Source organism: Epinephelus fuscoguttatus, linkage group LG8 (genome assembly GCF_011397635.1).
Source record: "Epinephelus fuscoguttatus linkage group LG8, E.fuscoguttatus.final_Chr_v1".
In the NCBI taxonomy this organism is placed as follows: Eukaryota; Metazoa; Chordata; class Actinopteri; order Perciformes; family Serranidae; genus Epinephelus; species Epinephelus fuscoguttatus.
The window spans coordinates 12103414-12125232 of record NC_064759.1 but is presented as its reverse complement, the minus strand read 5'-3'; the positions used below and the strand labels follow the sequence as shown (position 1 = coordinate 12125232).

The window sequence follows — 21819 nt, the reverse complement described above, 5'->3', positions numbered from 1 at the left end:
CTCAGTTTTACCGTCCAATCAGCCTCCATTTTTACAACACAGGAAACAGTATGGCTTCCACTTCCTGTTCACAAACACTCTCACTGGTGGGTGACATAATGGCTGAGTCCAAGTGGCCCGGACTTCACCGCACTTGCAGACTTTGCAGGCGGGTTCACGGGAAGTCTGGGAGTGTCCAAATCCACAATTCATCCAGTCCACAAGGGGCCTCAAGTGGCCTTTCTGCAGACTTCCAGAGAGTCCGCTTGGCGTGCAGATTTCAGCAGACCTTACTAATTTAATAACCCACAATTTATTGCAATATGGACGTAACGTTGTGGTTTTTTCAACTGCAGAAAAAAAATGTATGAATGTGTTAAATAGTTATTGATAGTTAGGTCTATTAAGATGCTACTTGAATTGTGGGGGCCAGATATGATATTCAACCACATCATGATACAGAAATATGTGGAAGTCTAGGCTGTAGAGGGACTGAAAATGCATTTAACATTGCAGCTTATCAGGCTACGCAGTGATATAGACTAAAAAATGTCTGAAAAACACAAGAGAAGGTCTTCTTATATAAGTTATACTCAGTTTATGATAAAAAAAAGGCTATACATGGGATTTGTATCTTGTTATCTGCAGTGACAGATGAGTGGGCACGATTCATCAACTTATATGACATATATATGAATATGACAGCAGCGATAGTTGAACGTTTCCACGGCATCGAGTTAATCAGTTTTGAAGGCTGTCTGTCAGCCACTTGCAGTCTCTGCCCTCATGGATTCTACGTGATAAAGGGAAATATGTCACACTACGTACAAATGTCCGCGAGGTCCGCAAGTCCAGAGGGTGGACATTTGGATTCAGCCAACACGATTTAAGTGCGATGACTGGTGCTCTTGGTAGTGTGTGTTATTGACAAAGGCCTGTCTCTCAGGAGCTTCTCTTTTTGACCCACATGCACACACACAATCAGTCACTTTCACACACACACACACACACACACACACACACACACACACACACACACCTAAAGTCACTTTGCTTCTGTCATGGACACCAGGTTTCTCATGCCTAAACTCTAAGCTTTCAGACTCAGTTTGTCTTGAGAAGATCAGGTTACTACAGCAGAGAGATCAGAATGAACACACATGAAGCTCATCTGAAAATTTTTAAGTTATCGTTCCTCTTTGCAGAGTAAATCCAAAGGCCAGGACCTTTTTGACCAGATCATGTACCACATAGATCTGGTGGAGTCGGACTACTTCGGATTGCAGTTCATGGACACAGAACAAGTCTCGGTGAGCTCTTACTTCTCTCACAGACGACCACGAGCTGATGTACCTGTCACTCACTCTCACCTTCTTGTCTCTCTTTTAGCACTGGCTGGATATGACCAAGCTTATAAAGAAACAGATCAGAGGTAAGTTTTCCTAATTAGGCCCTCTTGTGTTTTGTGTGTGCAGGAAAATGAGCAGTAGGTGCATGTGGAAGCAGGTAAGTGGGGAGCAGGTGGCGCATTATCCAATGTTGACATGGTGATTAGCACGTGCATTAGGAGCCGTACCCTTGTTTGCTCTCCAGCTCGTAACAGGGGGATGAATGGTACAGGAGTGACTGATGTTGTCCTACTTGTCCGCAGCTTCCTTTTGTAGCTCAGGAGCCTTAAAAAAAAAGAGAAAAGAGTCTGATCGATGTTGAAGTGAAACAGGAAAGAGATAATAAAGTAGGTTAAAAAGAAATATGGGTGAATGAAGATTTATAGCCTGTGTGGCAGTGATGGATGAGATAAAATAGATCATAAGAAGATTTGATTTGACTGAATTAATTTTCGATAAATTACTACTCAATCTTTTTCTGCTTCTTTCTTTGTCTCACACACTCAAACACACTCTTTCTTTCTCTTTATGTTTTTTTAGACGGGCCTCCTTACAGACTGTTCTTCAGGGTGAAGTTTTACTCTTCGGAGCCAAATAACCTGCGTGAGGAATTTACAAGGTAAAAACATCACACACACACACACACACATGAACACACATGGTTTTCTCAGGAGCCCAGTGCTGAGGTCCAAAGGGGACGACAGGCTAATTACTTTGCTGCTGTGGGCAGATTCAAATCAAGGCCAAACGGACGGAGACTTGTTAAAACAAATGATGTGTCAGAGATGAGGAAGAGCTGGTGATACAGCAATTGATTTATGCTCTTGCTCAGTTCGAGCCTCTCACTCCATGCGTGTTGTTTTTTACACCATCAGGTATCTGTTCGTGTTGCAGCTTCGACAAGATATTCTGTCTGGCAAGTAAGTTTCTTTACATAATAATACACCCAGGAACAGATACAGATGTATATATGAACATATGTGCCACGATTTTTATATATAACATGTGGCACACCCCAAAATAGTGCATTCATTTTTGATTTAGCTTAACAGAATTTTTTTGTGATACACCTGACAACCACGCTATTTTATTTTTCATATGTATTATAACATGACAAACTAAGCACACTGTGTCTTCAATGAGAGGTCAAGTCAGGTCATCAATGTTTAAGATGTTTCCTAATCCCTCAGGCACCTGGTGGGTCGTTACAAATGCACAATGTGCAGCCAAACATTATTCAAACCCACAGAGCCTTATTTTTAATTGTAGTGGAGAAGCAAACGTTTACAACAATGCTAAATATGATATAATACAATAATATATAATACAAAACGCTGACTCCTGGAGATGGATATTTTACTTTATTGCTTTAAGTGCTGGAACAAGTGGATACAGAATAAATTTGAGATTTTGTCAGACAATAAATAGTTTAACAATCTCAAAACTATTTGAGGATAAAGTAGAAAACTGTCATGTAAAGGTTTTAAAAGTTAAGATAATGAATGATGAACAAAATGCAACTTTTAAACACCCTCTTTGTCTGTAGGAAATGTTGACCCCATTATTGGAGTGTGACAGAAGATAAATATGCTCAGACGGAAATGACTGAATGTGTTTAAAACAATTTCTGAAAAGTCTTGTGAATACTTAAAGAGAGCAAAAGTGCCTGACTCTGACCTCATCTTAACTGGACCAGAAGTCAAAAAACATTCGCCCTAAAATAAAGAAGTATTAAACAAGTCCTTGTGAGTCATTTTCAGGTAATTTCTCTTCATCTGTGAAGACTTCTGGTTCTCACAAGTGGCGTCAAACCTGGTGTATAAACACACACACACCTGTGGGAGTGTACCCACAGGTCACCTACATTAGAGTTTGGGGGACTTCTGTACAGCGGCGCCTGCCTGTTTTCTTCCGCACAAACACAAACGTGCATGCACAAACACACACTGAGACAGCGTGTTCCCCCTCTCCCTCCTCCTGACTCTATCTGGGCCACGGATCCCCTGAGTCCAGCTCTATTATAAAGCTCAAGATCAGGAACAGCAGAGGGCTGCTTATTTTAGGAAAAGGGTTGCTCCTCTTCTCCTTGACATACACATACACACACACTGTAGGACATACAGATACTTTAATGTCTTTTAAACACACAATAACATGTACACTATGAATACACTCATGATAAACAGCTCATCACCAGTGTCTCTTTTTCTCTGGTCAGATTGAAATGTCCGTACGATGTCTCAGTAGAGCTGGCGGCATATTGTTTACAAAGTAAGTCCACTTTTTAATTTATTTCTGATGTATTTGGAGGCCATTAATCTCTGTTTATTTCACTGTGATATAAAAATAAACATGCAACATTTAGTCCACTTATAGGTTAAGATTGGAAAAGATGCCCCCCTCTGGAACAAAGCCAATTTACTCATATATACTGGATATGATTTAAGCATGTGCAGGATGATGATGCATAAACCAACACAGTTGGGAGAAATAAATTGGTAGAGTAGTCAGTTTTTTTGTTACAGCACAAAAATAATTGCCCTACTATTGGGACAAGATGCACCCACTCTGGACAAGAAACCCTCAAACTATAAAACATTCTACCTAACTCAATAAAATAAATTCAAATCCCAACTCTGACACATTAATGGATTATCTAGAAGCCTTTTAGCCTTTCCTTCAGGCTAATAATTTTTATTTCAGGGTGTCTTCCTCCAGCAAGCTAGCTAAAAATGTTGGCTAATTCTAGATAGCTAGCAATGCTAATGATTGCTAGCTCACTTGCTAATAATGCTAGCAAGCTGTTGAAACTATAATACTTTACTACTACTGTATGTAAATATGAACTTTAATTAAACACCCAGTCCCTTTGTAGCTACACATTTTGACAATTAAACACCTGTCTAGTTGCCAAACAGTATGTTTTTACAGAAGTTGTTTGGATGTTTTGGCTACCGACTTAAGCTAACGTCAGCTAGCTGTTTAGGTTGCTCATACAGATATAACTGACTTATGTCAGTATGGAAATGCTACACATCGTTAGCTTAGTTAGATTCAACACGATTCAGTCATTCAGTTCAGTTCAGTGAGAATAGCCTATCTGTCCTTTCCTCGATAACCCAGTAAATTATTCATATTCTGTTAGTCTGTAAGGGTCTGCTGATAAAAAAAAATCAAAGAGGTCACTAATCAAATTAGTCATGATTGATATGTTATTTAAAGCCTAATTTTTGTACAACTAATATTAAAAAAAAAAAACAATTTGAATGTATTTCTCATCTTGGCTGAGCAACAGTTTTGTTAAAAAGGAGTTATAGGTCTGTCACATACAGACATCTGTCCCAAATATAGGCCTGTAGAGTTCAGTGATTCAAGCAAGTATAAACATTTAACTATTTCAAGTCGCAACTACTAGACAACCTAACTAAATAGTATTTTGAGGCAGGATGCCCCTGGGCATGTTTGCCCCCTTCCTAAGAGGGGCTTCTTCCACTAAAAGGTAACTTTACATTTTTAATTTAAAGGAGAATGTTTTTTCTTTCAAAATAAATTAAATGGCTTTCCCCCCCAAACCCCTATCATCGTACATCAAAGCTTTTTATGTACACCTTAATATAATAGCATAGATCACTATTTTCCAGTGCCAAAAATTAGATCAGTTTACCCTAAAGCAGTTTTGGTGTAATAAAGCTGCAGAAATTCAGATGAAATGTCACAATTCAGTATAGCAGAGCCGTTCAATACATGTGTTGAGAGTAGATTTAGTGCCTTATATTGGTTAACAGAGAAATTAAGGAGGTGGGGGCATTTTCTCCCATCTTACCCTGTATGTGATTATTTATTGTCTTGTCTCCTCTTGTTTAGTCTCTATTTTTGTTCTGTTCTCCTTTTAGTTTATGTTCCTCTCATTATTTATTTCTGTTACTTCCCATGCTTATCTGTACTTATTTATGTCAATGTTTTGCTGCGACAACCAAATTTCCCCGCTGGGGATCATTAGAGGTTTATCTTATCTTTTCATTATGTGGTAAAGCAGTTGTGAGCGGGGACTGTTTTCTTTTCCTTCGTGGTGCGTTTACTTTGACATCTATGATTTGGAGGAAAGGAAGAAATTTATGATCCGTGTCATCTAAAAATTAAACCCAGAGGAAAAGCAATAAGCTAAAATGGGAAAGTACTTTGGTGGTTCCTTACACTAAAGGACTAGTTTGGATTTTTTAAATTGGGGTTGAATGAGGTAAATATCCATAGTCAATGTGTTACCTACAGTAGATGATGACCTGAACTGAAAGTGAAACTTAATTATGCTCTCTTCAAAGCCAGACTAACACAAAAACAGTGATTTTATTTGCTGAACATGGCAGTTGCTGGTTTACTGCCTCGATCAGTTAAGCGGGATTTATACTTGTGTGTCAGCTCAATGCAGACCCTACGCCATGTTGTGGGCATTTATAGCCTAATTTATGGTCCTGCGTTGAATCAACGACGTCGCTACGTTGTAGGGTACGGGGCTACGCAGAAGGCTCACCGTAGCCCCCGGCGTAGCCTGACATGCACCCCCAAAAATGTAACTACATGTCGAGGCGACGCAGACCCAGCGCAGACCGGCAGGGCTGTGATTGGTTTGCTTGGTAGCAACGCATTTCCGGTTCCGTATTTCCAGATTGCGCCATCCCCACCATCTTTAAACATCTTCTGCTGTGATGTAGATGTTGCAGTATTAAGGCTCATTATGCCATTATGCTCAACGTTCAATACCGATACGGATATGGCCGGAGCCGTCTGTCCATGCTCCGCGTTCATTTCTCTGTGACCAGAAAAGCCAGAAGCTAAACAAAGAATCAACTAGAGACAACGATAACCATTCAGGAAAGGAACGCAGCCTCCTACCGCTCTGGCGGTGAATTGCACTGCGATGAAACGGAGTGACGGAGAAGTTTGAAGGGTTCACTACGGCGTCACAACAACAACGTAGCGACGTCGTTGAGTCAACGCAGGACCATAAATCAGGCTTCATACTTGTGTGGTGGTGCGTCTGTGTCACTCTGCAGTTACACCTCCAAAACACTAGTCGGCGTCGGGGTTTCTGTGAAGTGCTGTAAAGTTTAGTTGATTTAAAACACACATTAAACACACATTAAACATGGCTCAATAGCGACAATTTCAAATACAAATACACAAATCGGCTTTACTATAACTGGCAGCATTCACAAACAAAGCACTTGTCTTTTGCTGGACACATTTTCCGCACAAACACAATATGCTAACGTTTTAAGCACAAGCCTATGGCATTTTACATTGTATAGATTAGCCTAGCGGCTAGCGGACGTTTCCTGTGTTCATATGAAACCAGGGACAACAGCAACATTTAACAAAGGCAAAGTTGCAAAATTAGGCTCCGTTACAACTCACAAAACAACTGTCTTATACTAAATGTCTTTTCCAAACAAATAGAACATGCTAACGTTATTAGCACAAGCCTATGACATTTTACATTGTATTAATTAGCCTAGCTACTAGTGGAGATTTCCTCTGCTCATATGAAGCCAGGATAAATCCCTAAGTATAAATCCCCAAAGCATAAATCACACAGAAATCTTAAAATGATATTTTTGTGAAGGCTTTATTGTCTTCACAATTTATTGTTTCTTATCTGTGAAATTAAAGTAAATAAAAGCTTTGTTTCCATTGAGGAAATTCTTTCAGCTTATAGAAATAGACAGGAGGTCTGCTGCGATGTGTATGCTCCATGTCGACGCAGAAGTATAAATTCTGTTTGTGTTATTGTTCGACTTAAGTGTTTCAAAGGGTCAGTTCAAATTCACCAATAACAATAATGCAAACAAAAACGAACTGATCGAAACAGCGGCAGGTGAGCCACTCCTGTGTTCAGAGATGTAAAAATACCGTTTTTGTCAAAGGAGTCTGGAGGCTTTGAAGAGAGTGTAGATTGATATAAGACATTTTGCTGCTGCCTCCGTCCACAGCAGTACATTGCCTAGTTTCTCTTGCAGTACTCCTGTCTCCTTCTCCAAACTGGGGGCATGTTGACCGCCATCTGTATGTAATACACTGACCATGGATAAGTCCCTCATAGAACCTTATTTAAAAAAATCCAAATTATCCCTTTAAAAATGTTTCCCCTCTGCAGTCAGAAATGCACCAACAAGTAAACAGCTTAAGTGTTTTTAAGTCAAACCAATTAATACTCTATAGATATTTTCGGTCTGCAGTTAGTTGCTCATGTACTGTAGTGCAGTGTGACCTTAAAGGAATTTGCAGTTTTAAAGAGAGATGATGTAACTTTTTGCTCAGCAGCAACAATTGTGGCCACAAGTGACAATTGCAAGATAGTGTACCAAGTAGGGAAGAGTCAGACTGCTGCTCTCCTACAACTACTTAATTTCTTGTGTCTTTACTTGGTGTGTGTTTGTGTGCATCTATATCTAGGTGAGCTGGGAGACTGTGATCCCTTGGAGCACTCTCCTGAGCTGGTGTCCGAGTTTCGTTTCACTCCCAAACAGAGCGAGACCATGGAGGCGGACATCTTCAGCAGGTGGCTGGATCTCAGGTGAGTTTCAAGGTTATCATGAACTCAGTGTCAGACTTGTTGTAGAAACTGGGACTTTGTCAACCACTAAAATCCAGGACGGTTCCACACATGCATCTGCACTAGTTCCTACAAAACATTTACTCTGTCAAAGCAACTTATTGGATGGCGTCCAGGTCCAGGTTATCTCTTCATTGGGCTGAGCACTGAGAAGAAAAGGAAGTCATTCTGTGGCTGCCTTTCAGCGTGAGCCTTTCTACTGATGAAGGCGTCTAAATTTCACTCTCCCTCGGTCCTCTCATCCCCTGCCTCAGCCCCGCTCTCACTGGTTTGTATGAAGGATTAAGGGATTAATCCCTGGAGGGTCTTGATTGATTCTGGGCAGTATTTAACCCAGCCGCGGTCTGATTGCTCCCATCTCGGATTAGATTACATATACATATGCTGCGCTTCAGCGAGCCCACTGAGCCATCACAAGGACGAACTCACACTGAGTTCACAGTCATTCTTACTCACAACACCAAGACTGAGTCACAGACGCAGACAGAGGGTTGCTCACTGAGTGTTTCCCTCAAAGCTAACACCAATTACCAGCAGAGGTCATGCAGCGAGTGCCGTTTTTGATAGTTAGCCTTTCTCGGAGTGAGTTTCCAGAGCTGTGGTGACAGACAAAGTTATGTTTTTATTGTGAAAACTCAACATGGTGTCTTGTTTTAAATTCTCAGGGGAAAGAGTCCGTCTCAAGCAGAGATTTCTTTTCTCAACAAATGCAAGTGGCTGGAACTTTATGGAGTAGATATGCACTTTGTCAAGGTTTGTGAGTGTACTTAATTATCACATGTCACTTCTTTACATTACATTAGTGTGTTTGACAACTAAAGGTGTGTGTGTGTTGTGTCCTCAGGGCAGAGATGGAGGGGAATACGCACTAGGTCTCACTCCAACTGGTATTTTAGTATTTGAAGGCTCCAACAAAATCGGCCTCTTCTTTTGGTAAGTACATCCAATGCATCTCTGAACCAGCTGTTGCCAAAGTGGGCTCTGTGGCACCTTAGAGTCAGTTAAAGGAACACTTGACCCCAAAATTGATCATTTGTATATCAGTTACTCACCTCACTCAGTGTGTTATGTCGAATTCATGACGAAAACTTTGTTTTTCTCACTTGCCTTCACGCTGAACAAAGAATCCAAAAATGGTGACATTCTTAATGAATTAAAGTCATAGGCAACCTAGTTTAACAACAGCAAAACTAAATCCAAACATCTGTCTCCAAACTCTCACACAACTCATAATGCAAGTCTCATTTATCCAGTTGTAGGCTTAGTATTTCCCAAACACGTGCATTTTCACTGAAACCCTAACATTTCAAACACTTATGCATGAACAGCACAGTCGCACTGCTCCATGCGTGAGACTGTTTATGTGAAAGTGTTTAAATATTAGTTTTAGGAAGTACTGAGCAAACGACCCTTTTCTGGTACAATTTATTGTCATGTCACCATATTAAAACGTCTTTATGACAAAGGTCAACGTCACTGTAAACATCACAATCTTGGTGACACTAATCTTGGGTGCCCACCTTGAAATTGTCCTGATTGTATAGCTCTCCTATGCTGCTGGGTTGAAGATGTGTGTGAAGTATCCATGTTTTAGAATATGTTGCTTCTTTGCAGCAACATTTATATTTGAAGCATTATCTCCTTTCATGTAGGGAAACCAGTTTACCCAATAGCATAAGCCCAGCCCTTACATTATATAAAACAGGAGCCGTTGAGTTTTGTTGTTGCAGACTGAAAAGAACTGGGCAGGTCAGTGTCCTCTGGCACCAAACTTGATTCTGGTTGATTCTGGCATCTGTTACAGTGCTACAATTAAAAGAGGCTGAGCCTATCCTGCAAGTGGGTGTGGCTTCATCACATTCAACGGACACCACCCCGACATCTCAGAGCAGAGAATACTACCTCTTTTTTCATGATTCTGAATGTTGTTTTTTACACTTGGCGACCTTTTTAATCATTAAAATTTCTCAGTAGCATGGTGGTTATGTCACTACTTTGCTTAATTGATAGAGTAGCACAGTACCATCCACCAAAGTTACAAGCTATTTTTACCAGGAAACACTCCAAAGTGCAGCAGACTTTTTTCTGCGGAGGTTTGGATAAAAGTAAGGGTAATGAAACTGAGGATATGTGAGTGACTGAAGCCAGCGCCACACCAAGGCATGTAGACAAGCGGAAGCACTTCTGTACGACATCACATACTAATCCTTCAGTTTATTCTGCTTGCTGCTTTCGCTATTGGCTTTCCTTGGCAACACCCGCCCTACTCTGCCTCTGATTGGCTACATTGCACTGCCATGTGTATTGCCTTTCGACTTTTTATATTTAGTGAATTTGCAATGGACACTAGAGAAATAGACACAAGGGCCGAGAAAATAGACAGGGAACAGTATGAAGATGGAGGAGACATGTTCATGTTCTGATGCCAAAAAAAATATTTTTATTGTTTATATTACTGTCTTTTATTTATAATGGTGTTATTGACTGCAAAATGTATTTTAGAAGTCTGTTTTTGAGTTACTGACGTAGCTAGATAGCTGACTGAAAGAGGCCAAGACAGAGAAATGCATTAAGTAGGAAGAGGAGAGAAAGAGAGAGCAATAGGCTGACTCATGATGTTATTGGAGGACATGTTCAAATGTCACAAAGTCTTCAAAAAAAGAAAAGAAGAACATTTTTATTTAAGTCTGTTGTTTTATAGTAAACAGTTCAACTGAACATTTTTTGCCTGCCTATACGTTTGGCCTCAAAGTAGCTTGCCCAACACTGCATATTTGTTTGTTTTACCAGGACTTTAAAATCTATACCTGAAGGTGGATATAGTGAGGTGGTGCCATGGTTTCAAAACATTTGGGAGCCACTGCTCTTATCATCTCAACCTCAGTAGCGCTTATCAAACCTGAGGCACTAATCCTCCTTGGATTTGTTGTGTGTCTCTGTGTGTTATCCAGGCCCAAAATCACTCGTCTGGACTTTAAAAAGAGTCGACTCACGTTGGTCGTGGTGGAGGATGACGATCAGGTTTGTATCCTGCCACAAACACACACCCTGTGTACAAACAAGCGCAGGCACAAACACACACAGGGCGGCTAACTGTTTGTTTTCTGACTGTGCAGGGTCGCGAGCAGGAGCACACGTTTATGTTCCAGCTGGCCAGCTCCAAGAGCTGCAAACACCTGTGGAAGTGTGCGGTTGAGAGCCACGCCTTCTTCCGCCTGCGCCAGCCAACCACAGGCAAGGCCAGCCGCAGCGACTTCACACGACTCGGGTCACGCTTCAGATTCAGGTGGGGCTCTGAGGCAAACTCACGCCTGCTCTTCAAACTCATAAAGTGTATTATTGACTGAAGACAGATAAGACAAGTTGGCTCACTCAGGTAGTTGTGGCCAGCACTAGTACCAGCATATGGGGAATAGTGTGTCACATAAAACAGAGCCTTTGTATCTATGGTTACAGGGTATCTATGGTTACGTGGACCTGTTCCTATGGCGACTGAGATATTCCCTTCATATTGTTTGTTTTCTTCTGACTATTATCGGAGATGGTCAAAGCAAATTGTCACACTTGAAGAGCACTTCCTGTCATGTGTCGGAGCAGCTGAACAAAGCAGCGAGAAGTCTGTCTCACATCCAAGTCAATGGATTAAAAACTCAAGTTACAGCTGGTGGAAGTAAAAACAGGAACGCCTGCACAGTGTAATATAATCCAGTGTAATAAGCATGCCAGTGTCACTTACCTGGAGCTTTTTGTCATCAGCCAGTGTCTGAATTTAGAGGCATTTCATAATAGAAATGAATGAGTTTGCTTTTAAGAGCAAAAAAATAAGAGATGTCAAGTCAGTTAAATTGAAATATATGCAGAAATCACAGAAATCCCTTCAGTTTTATTACACCAATTGTTAAATTGCTGTTTTTACTTTGTTTTTATTTTTATACATTTTATATAATTTGACCCAACCTGTGTTTTCCAAATAAACATCCCAAATTAAAAAAAAACAATTTAGTCTCATCAAAAAGTCTGCATATCAAACTGTTTTAGAGACAGTTTTCCTGACAGCGGCACAATAACAACTGTCTAAAGTTTAAATACAATTCAGCTGAAGTCCGACTGTATTTGTATTTATTAGGATAGTCATTATTTGATGTAGATACATCAGCTAGGAGTGCACAGATTGTACAATGGTGAAACAAAACAACCACTCCACCAGCACATGGCACAGCGCAGGAGAGCCAGCTCCTCAGGTCAAGACTCAGCTGTCCATTTAAGGGACATTCTTTCGAGGACAGCGATGTTCACGTCTTGGCCAGAGAAGACAGATGGTTTTAAAGAGGTGTGAAAGAAGCCATCTACGTCAAACTGGAGCAACCATCATTAAACAGAGGAGGTGGCCTACGACATCACTTATCACCCACCTACAATGCAGTCTTGGGATCCCTCTCCAAATGACTTAACACCCATTCATGCCTGGACCATCTAACCCTAACGACACACAAGATGGCCAGGTGGGTCAATGGCTCACATGTGACCTTAACGACTCTGTAAGGGTTCACACCCACACAGTTTAAAGCCTGCGACTCCGCACCAGTCCGTTAGAACTGAAGAAGCTTCTTGGATGAGAGGTGAAACGTGTTCAAGAAACGCAAAAAAACGTCCAGTTGCCTACGATATAGCACATATGATACATCAGCTACTCTTCCTACAAAATAACAAGAAAACATTAAAACATGAATTAAACAAAAAAACAAGACACATACACAAAAAAGTAATTTGGTTGCTGTATAGTAACTTCTATACTCTCCATCTTCCTCCATGTGTTTGTCTCAGCGGTAAGACAGAGTATCAGGCCACTCATGGAGGCAGACTGAGGAGAGCCAGCACATTCGAGCGAAGGCCAAGCAAGAGATACCCCTCCCGCACACAGTCGCTGGGCAAAGGTGAGTCTTATCAGCACACGCAAACGTTAATGACTAACAGCACCTGTTTAGTTCTTCACAGGCTGAATGTGTTTTCAGGAAGGTCACATACTCTTTTAATTCACTGCATTTATGAAAAATGTTATCATAGCAGAGAAAAGGAGAAGCTGCAGCTAATAAATGTCAAGGGATTTTATTTAAAAACATCTATAATAGGAGACAATGCGCTCAACTCACAGAAACAAAAAAACTGGATGCCGTATTCCAAATAAGGTGTAAAATTCAAAAAGATGAGAGGAACAGCACTCTAAGTTTATCAAATTTTATTTTGCCACACAGACATTTCGGGTCTGGCCCTTCTTCAGTGTGCCTATCCCTGTTACATTTTTCCGAACTCCTTCATATCTACACACCCTCACGTACTCTCAGATCCTCTTCTGAGATCTGCCAGCTTGACCACCAGGGAGTCTAGAGCTGTCAGCCGTTCTGCTCCCCACGTTTGGAGCTCTCTCCTACAAGACCATTGCAATATTGACCCTGTCTCTCCACCTTTAAGTGACCAAAATGACAATTCACGCAATATCTATTTACCCCTGTGCTGATGTGAGGATGAGTGAAGATCTCCAGTTCACAAAATGCTCCCAGAGTTTCAGTGGAAAACAGTGTTGCAGTCAAATCCAGTACAACTGAAGTGAATGGTGACCAGTTTTAAGATGTAAAAAAAGAACACAAAAAAGCACAAAATGTTTGTGTGTGCAATATGTGTGTGTCCGTAGGCTGCAACATTCAAATTTGACCTGAAAGAAGCAGTTTACACCATGTATTTAGCCTAAATGTCAATTGTAGCCTCTCAAATGAGAGCCGCATGCATGTTTGCCTGTCAATAAATAAGTAAATAAATAAGTTGAAATAGAAGAATATGTCACAGAGAAAAAACAGATGAATAAAAATAAATAAATACACAAAAATGATGAATACAAAATAAATAAAATACATAAAGATCAATTAAAGGCCAGGCTAAAAATGTAGGTCTTTATTTATTTGTTTGTTTTATTGATGCATTATTGTGTACATGACTTTAATGTTGCAGCTGGTAAAGATGAGGCTATCTTTAAATGCTTTATATCCTGCTGGGGATCTTACCTTTTGAAAATATGTCTTCAATTATTATTTGATTTATATTTTGTTCATTTTCAAAAGAAGTAAAGCTGTCGGACAGATGTAGCGCAGTAAAAAGTATGCCAACTTTTCCCAGAGATGTAGTGGATAGGAAATATAAAGTATACTCAAAGTACAAGTACCTCAAAATTGTTCTTGATTATAAATGTAAATGTACTTAGTTACATTCCTCCACTGGTGACAGCCGAGCATATAAATATAGATAAAACGATAGTCATATTTCCTTCAGCTCGTCTTTTCCTCTCTAACTGACATCACGTCTCTCTCTGTCTGTCAGCTGCCATTTCTCCAGCCAAGCCACACATCAGGTAAAATACACCAAAACACCCAAAAATAAACATGACACACACATGCACATTCATATTACTGTACTTGTGAGGATATTCCATTTATTACAATCATTCCTTATCCCCTAACCTTGACCTTAATCCACATAACGGCCTGGATAATCTTAACACCAACAGCCCTTTGTAAAAGAAAGAAAACGGTCGTCACTTCTGAGGTTTCTCCACATCTTTTGAGGATACTTCGCATGTTCAAAGACTCAAACACATAAAGACATGAATGCTCTCGGTTGGTTTGTTAATCTGCTATCAGTGATTATTGTCTGTGTTTTCCAGCTCTCACGCCAGCCCTGATCCCAGCCTACATCCAGTGAGTGACCTCAGATAACCCACTTTCATACACACACACATGCAGCAGCCACTGATCTGGCTCCGCTCTTGTGACAACATTTAATTTCAGCGTCTCCTCAATCTGTCTCCTCTCCTCCCCTCCAGTACCGGCACAACATTCCTATTGGCCATGAGCCGTGGCACCCGCCCCACCCGGCTCTCACACCTCCAGTTTACCTGCAGCCCTCCGGACACACACCATCACACAGGTAAGACAACCAGCCGCAGAGGATGCAGACAGCGATGTTTAGAGATACTCGAGGATGTTTTTGTTCAGGAGGATGATGCGAGTCAGTCTCAGGGGTCCTTGATCAGAAATTGACAGGAGGGCAAGTTTCTATTTTTAGACAAAGTCACTCATTTCATGTTCCACGTTGTCTGTTTTTCATCACACCTCATGTCACTCATAAACCTCATGTATCTGTCTTGTCTGCCTCCATGCTTGTGTGTGCATGATCCTCCGTCTCCCTTCAGGCCTTCTCTCGAGTCAGTGAGTCCCGTCTCCGGTCATCGTCCCGTCCCTGAGCAGACCAGCGGCTCCATCCCAGGATCCATCAGTGTGGTTTACAGGGATAAGGTCATGACTGCACTTTGACCTCTGTTTGAACTACGAACCTGTTTCCAACCCAGACTCTTAAATCTGAGAATTAAAAAGACTGGTGTCCCAGAGAGAGAAGCTCCGTCATCCTCATCACCTTTGCCATCATCCATCTGTCACATCCCCTCATGTGTTTTCAGTGTACACCTTCATGTAATATCCCGAAAAGGTGCAGAGGGAGAAACGGGAGATGAATATGTTGCGTAAGGTGAAAGGGACAGGTGTTCTGGAAACAACAGGAAATTAGTAATTTTAATTTGGCCTGTTTATCAACGCGGTCAACAGTCGTATCATCAGCTGATGAAGGCAATTAAGGCACTTTAAAACTGACCATCCTTTGTAAAAGATTTCTGCAGTAGGCGTCAAAAAATCTTCTTTGAGGTCAAATATGAACTCACAGACATGATATGTGAGATATGATACATCTTTAGAGTCAGTGTGACTAACACTTTCCAATGATGTCAGCGTCTCAGCGAAATGTGCATAAATCCACCAAGTAATCACAGAGAAAAAAGATGCACCTTATAACGGCAGAACATGCTTTAGAATTATCACGTTTTTTAAATCCTCAGTGTCAAAGTAATGTAGTGATACTTGTCTGTATGCTCATGGGTATATCGCAAACAGGAACTGCTAACCACTAATTCGGCATACTTTTAATGGTGCCAGTTTGCCAAAATGTACACAAGTTGTTCCCCACAGCTAACTCACTCGCTCAGTGGTAACATTATAGGCTACTTCCTGTTTGCAGATCCCAAAGCTCTTAAATTATGGGAACTGTTCTGAAATTAGAGCACGATTATCCTGTTAAAGTAAGATGATACCAACCAAGTTACAAAAGTGACGAAAGCCATCGACTTTTCCGAGTTACACTATTAGTATGTATGTTTTTTACATTACTAAGGCTCAGAATGTTTCTTCAACATCCCAGCTCGCCACCAGTGTTGTCAGACATTTATATTTGGTTAATTTAGGTTGTGATTTGTCAGGACAACGCTGAATGCCAATTGACTTAAAATACTGACAATAGATTCATTGATTTTCTGTAACTGCTTATCCTGTTGGGGTTGCAGGGGGGCTGGAGCCTATCCCAGCTGACGTTGGAAGAGAGGCGGGGTACACCCTGGACAGGTCACCAGACTATCACAGGGCTGACACATAGAGACAGACAACCATTCACACTCACATTCACACCTACAGGCAATTTAGAGTCACCAGTTAACCTGCATGTCTTTGGGCTGTGGGAGGAAGCTGGAGTACTCGGAGAAAACCCACGCTGAAACGCGGAGTAAACACAGAGGGATACAGAAGGGCTCCCCCACCCCAGTTTCAAACTAGGAACCCTCTTGCTGTGATGCTAACCACTGCTCCATAGTGCAGCCCTGATGATAGACGACATTGACATTTTGTTGGCTTTAAGTTTTGCTGGAATGTAACCTAAAGCCAACGTCTTCCAAGCGTCTCATGCCAACATCATCTGCAGAAAAATATTTAGTTGTGAGGTATGGAGAACAAAACCTAGCATCTGCAAAACATAATGTTGAAGTCCACAAAATGTGGTTTATAAATATCGTAAACCGTATTTTCAACCAAAATTTAACGTCTGTCCAATGTCTTTCTGATGTCATATTGATGTCTGGTGGCAGCTGGGATGGCTCTTACTCAGACACGACACCCTCCCTACCCATTCTTACACAGATATAAAGTATCCGACTTTGAAACCACTAAGAGACTAAACCAGTGGTTCCCAACTGGTAGGGTGCAGGTCCAATCTGAATGGGCTGCCAGTGTGTCAAGTTTTTAAAAGACACTTAATTTTGACGTACAGTGAATTTCTGGCACAGAGCTTTTATTTTGAAGTGCCATTTCCTGCTGTAGAGTGTGAGTGATTAACAGACAAACTAGCTCGACGACATGGCCAAATACAAGTATGACGCTGAATGTATTAAACAGTGTGGACCTTGGACTAATGACTAAGGAGAAATCTGGACCAGTTGGGAACCACTGGACTAAACTGCACCACTAGAACACAAATAAAATAAAGACAGGACCAGGTTTAACAGCTTTGTGCCTCTTTTTGTTTGTGTACGTTGTCATGTCATCATGGTCGGTGTTTTCATTCTTGTTTACTAGAAGATCACAGTTCTACCCTTACAGATTAAATTTGTCTTCATGCCTTGGAAATCTTATGACAGCTAATTTATCCAAACCACTTTAATCTGAGTGAGATGAAGTGATATGAAGTTCAACAGGTGGAAGGGGTCGAGTGAAGCACATACTGTATGCTGGTTTAGGGATTAAGCTGCTTTAGATATATAGTCGTAGCTCAGTGTGAAGTAGAAGCATGAAGTAGAATCCTGCGTATGTGGTGTTGTGCTTTAAAGAAGAGGTTTTTGACTTAACTTTACATTGTTACAGCACGTTACGGATTTGCTGAATCAACTAACTGTTTACACAAAATGTTGCCAATGTTTTGCTGTCATAGTGTGTTGATTTTTGCTCTGTAACATTTACTCGAATCACACGATGCCTTTCAAATAAACACAATGTGTATAATTGCAAAAATGTAAAAACTGTGTAAAGGTCTGTCTTTCATTGTTTTATAACAAACTCCATACTGTAACAGTGCGATGTGCTTTAAAGGAATACTTCACCTGCAAAATGACCATTTGTATATCAGTTACTCGCCACGTGTTACCTTGAATTGAGTGTTTGGGAAGAACTGAGCACAACTGAATAAATGAGACTGATCTTTTTTGGATTTTGCATTCACCATGAAGGCATGCGAGTAAAAGTTTTCTTCACAAACTCATGGTAACACACAGTGAGTAACTGATACAGAGATGGTCATTCAGTGGGTGAAGAATTCCTATAAAACCTTGAGTCATGCAGATGGAGTGATTAGAAGTTAGATAACGGTTTACAGTTTGTAGAGAAGGAAAAAAATTGTTTTGATTGCACATGTTGTCCTCAGTTTCCCTCTGAGCGGTCCTGCTTCAGACCATCAGTTCAGTGTTGAAGAGAATGAGACTTCGTATTCTGGCAAGATCCACCACCATCACCGTCGCCACACACACAGCCAGGACACGCTCTGCCACACACACACCAAGAACAGTGAGTACTCTCTCTCAGCCGGAGGAAGTCCCATCTGTGATGTGACTGTACGTACACTGATGCTCTTCTCATGTCTGTCGCTGTCTGCTGGTCAGCATCCTGTGTTTTCTTTAAGTGCCAACTCATTCAGATCACACACAAACTATACTTTCCCACTTTGAAAGATCTGTATGACATTCAGAGCAGTAACACAACAGCAAACCTCTATTTGCTGTGTAAAGATATAGTGGAGTCATCCTGAGCAGAGAATTAAGTCACACTCCCTCTGCGTGTGTTGTCATCTGTAATCTGTAATCTTGTCTGATTTGTTGTGGTAAGCCAAACCAGCTGCACATGCATGTTAGTGCATGTGTGTATCCCCCTGGCTAGCTCACCACCAACACTGCACTGCAGTCATATGGCAGTTAGTGTTGATATCAGGACAGGGTTGTCCTGAAAGCGTAGCGCCCACCCTCCAGCTCCCCACTGGGTAACATTGTTAGCTCTGTCAGTGCTGTTGCCATTCTTTAGCACTGTTTATTGAGTTAGCACTGGTAGCTGCCAGCTGCCATGTTGATAACTGTGTCCAGATAACTCTAAACTTCACATAGAGCCCCTTTAGGGACAGAATTTGCACCGAAGAGGCTGCAAATTTGGAAGATACCTTCTTGCTTTGTATAAATCAGACTGATGAAGCCTCTAGTTAGCTTCAGATAAATGCTGATATTGCATTTATTGCATAACGGAAAAAGAAAAACATTTTAACTGTTCATATTGTCGACCAACTATTATTTAAAGCATACTTATCCTATCCTTTAACCCCTTGTGGTATCTATGCAGATAGTTTTGGTGTGAAATATCCACTGCTTACATCTGCCAACTAAACAATACAGTGGAGTTTAATGTAATTTAACATTTTGTTCCATAAAAGGTGTCAGTTTTAAGACATTAGGTTAAAAAAAGAGTAGAAATTGTTAATAGTGAGCTCTGTGTATCATTCAGAGTAACCAAGAAAAACATTTCTGAGTAAAAGTGTTGCTGTTGAGTTTTACAGGTTATTTTATCCGACACTTTGTGCACCATAAACTTTGTACTGAGTTGATCTGGCTAGATAGATAGCAGCAGCAGCATTCAGTGGGAAAGTAAGTTTTCGTGATTTTGTTGATTTGCCGCTTTTAAGCACATTTTCTTGAGTTCTCTTCCTTTCATTCTTTACAATTTTGATTTGTTCTCTACAAAAGTCTCCATAAAAACGTGCCTCTGTGGGTATAAATCATTAATATAACACATTAATATAATAAAGCTGTCCAACACTTAAGTGGCAAAATCTTAGATGACCACAGCCATCCTTAAATCACCACTTTCAGCTACCACCTTCAGGGCAAAGGTACAGAATCCTGTGTGCAAAGAAAAACGTCTACAGGATATATTTTTCCCTGTTGCTATAAAATATCTGAGTCACAAAGAACAGCCACTTTCTGAAGCCAGCTTGCCACCTCAGCACACAGCACTTTCTATCTATTTATTCAACCTTGATTCAGTCCTCACCATCGAGTGCCTGGTGCTCCTTTCAATGTAGCTTCTATTGTGTCGTGTTTTTATGTAAATGTGTTTTAACGTGTTCTGTCTGGATGGAATATGGTGTCTTTTAATGTAGCCTTTTTAATGGCAGGTTTTACACATGCAAACCAAAGACAATTTTCTGCCTTGTCACAAAGTAGCTTCATTTCTGTTCTATTTTCTAAACCACTTAGAGCAGGGGTCGGCAACCTTTACTGTCAAAACAGACCGTTTTGGCTAAAAAAAAAAAATCAGTCTGGACCTTCAAAACATACTTGAGCCTGTAATGAAGGTAACTATTATGTCTAAATGAGTCTTCCCACATTACTAATAGGTCTAAATGAGCTAACCTTAATATGCTGGGTTGGAAGCAGCAACCCGTCCTAAAGCATTCAGACTGGACAAGACAAAACTGACTGAAACAAAACATATAGAAGGCTAACGTTTTCAGGGTTCCTCTGTTGTATATTGTTGTTTTTATGGCACTTAAAATCTATGCATGCTTGTATGTAAGTGTAAGGTGTACTCTGCAGCGAATCATTTACGATTATTTGGTACTGGCAGTTAAATTTGTCCACACATTTTTGTTACGCCCCAGTCTGGGAGTGTTAGAGCGTAACATAAAAAGTGAATCGGAGAGCATGTATGCTATCTATGAACAACACTGAGCAATTTATTGCTAATACAATGGATCCGAGAGTTAATTATTCAAAAAAATGTTTTTCTGTTAAACGCAGGTTATACAAGAAATTCATGCACAGTATGAGGCAAGGACTTTAAGGGTGAACCACGGCCAAAAAAACAAACCAACCCACCTATTTTCCTCCAGAGTGCTGCATAGGCCCTACAATCAAAAGAGGCAAACAAAAATACAATACTAGACATAGCTACAAAAACTGGCAGGTCACCCCTACAGCTTCCTGCAATGTAATCTAAAGCGCAATGCTATTTACAAGCGCAGTTTGCTAGCATGGAGCTAACACACACACGCTGTAGACGTATGACTCACATTTTATTTGACGACACGTTAAAACATTTTTTTGTTCAGTGTACAGGCTACAGATTTTTACATTACATAACTCTTAAACACAATTTCCTGATTGTAGTTATATACTTTTATTTAAGTAACATTTTCAGTGCAGGACTTTACCTTGTAACAGAGTATTCTTACAGTGTGGTATTAGTATTTTTACTTCAATAAAGATTTAAAGACTTCCCTCATCACTGCCAATTATAAATGAAAATGAACAGTAAACATCCACACCATTTCCATATAATTTTTCTGTCAAAGCCACTGGAGGGGAGCTGAAGGTTGCATACCCCGATTTAGACACTAAATTGGCCATCCCTCCCTCATCAAATCAAATGTTTACACTAAAAAAACAAAGTATGTCTATATAATAACTAATGTAGCCCATACTGTATTTTTCTCATTAAACTTTGTGTCCATTAGAACGTCGAGCTCCTCCCTGCCCTGCAGATGAGTTGGACATTTCTCAGTCTCTGCTCAAAGCTCTGGAGTCAGACAGCGATTCTCCTCCCTGGCCTTCGCTGCACGTCAACATGGACAAGGTCAGACTCTTTCTCCAGACACTGTTGTCCTGTTCCGCTCATGATAAGATCTTAACCAAAGTTATGTTCCTTTGCTGCATGTTCCCTCGCCAGGGAGAGGAGAAGCAGCTGTCTGAGAAGTCTCTGCACCCTCCTGCCTCTCCGGCGATGCTCCCTGATCATCTTAAGTGTAACATCCTCAAGGCCCAGATGGAGGCGGCTTTCAGGGTGAGTACCAAAGCAGACTTCCACCTAACTTAGAAACCTTGTGTAA

The 21819-nt window shown here is 40.7% G+C and overlaps 1 protein-coding gene across 2 annotated transcripts in view; it reads left to right on the top strand.

Annotated features, from left to right (window-relative positions):
- The window catches only part of epb41l4b (erythrocyte membrane protein band 4.1 like 4B), a 31799-nt gene that overhangs the window by 6231 nt on the left and 3749 nt on the right, over nucleotides 1–21819 (top strand). For both annotated transcript variants that reach the window (XM_049582563.1, XM_049582562.1), the window contains exons 2-18: nucleotides 1185–1289; nucleotides 1369–1411; nucleotides 1908–1986; nucleotides 2243–2287; nucleotides 3586–3638; nucleotides 7818–7938; nucleotides 8643–8730; nucleotides 8822–8910; nucleotides 10929–10998; nucleotides 11094–11263; nucleotides 12802–12911; nucleotides 14347–14377; nucleotides 14690–14723; nucleotides 14849–14952; nucleotides 18316–18455; nucleotides 21448–21566; nucleotides 21660–21773. In XM_049582563.1, the coding sequence (XP_049438520.1) occupies nucleotides 1185–1289; nucleotides 1369–1411; nucleotides 1908–1986; nucleotides 2243–2287; nucleotides 3586–3638; nucleotides 7818–7938; nucleotides 8643–8730; nucleotides 8822–8910; nucleotides 10929–10998; nucleotides 11094–11263; nucleotides 12802–12911; nucleotides 14347–14377; nucleotides 14690–14723; nucleotides 14849–14952; nucleotides 18316–18455; nucleotides 21448–21566; nucleotides 21660–21773 (1515 nt within the window). The remainder of the gene's footprint in view (nucleotides 1–1184; nucleotides 1290–1368; nucleotides 1412–1907; nucleotides 1987–2242; nucleotides 2288–3585; nucleotides 3639–7817; nucleotides 7939–8642; nucleotides 8731–8821; nucleotides 8911–10928; nucleotides 10999–11093; nucleotides 11264–12801; nucleotides 12912–14346; nucleotides 14378–14689; nucleotides 14724–14848; nucleotides 14953–18315; nucleotides 18456–21447; nucleotides 21567–21659; nucleotides 21774–21819) is intronic.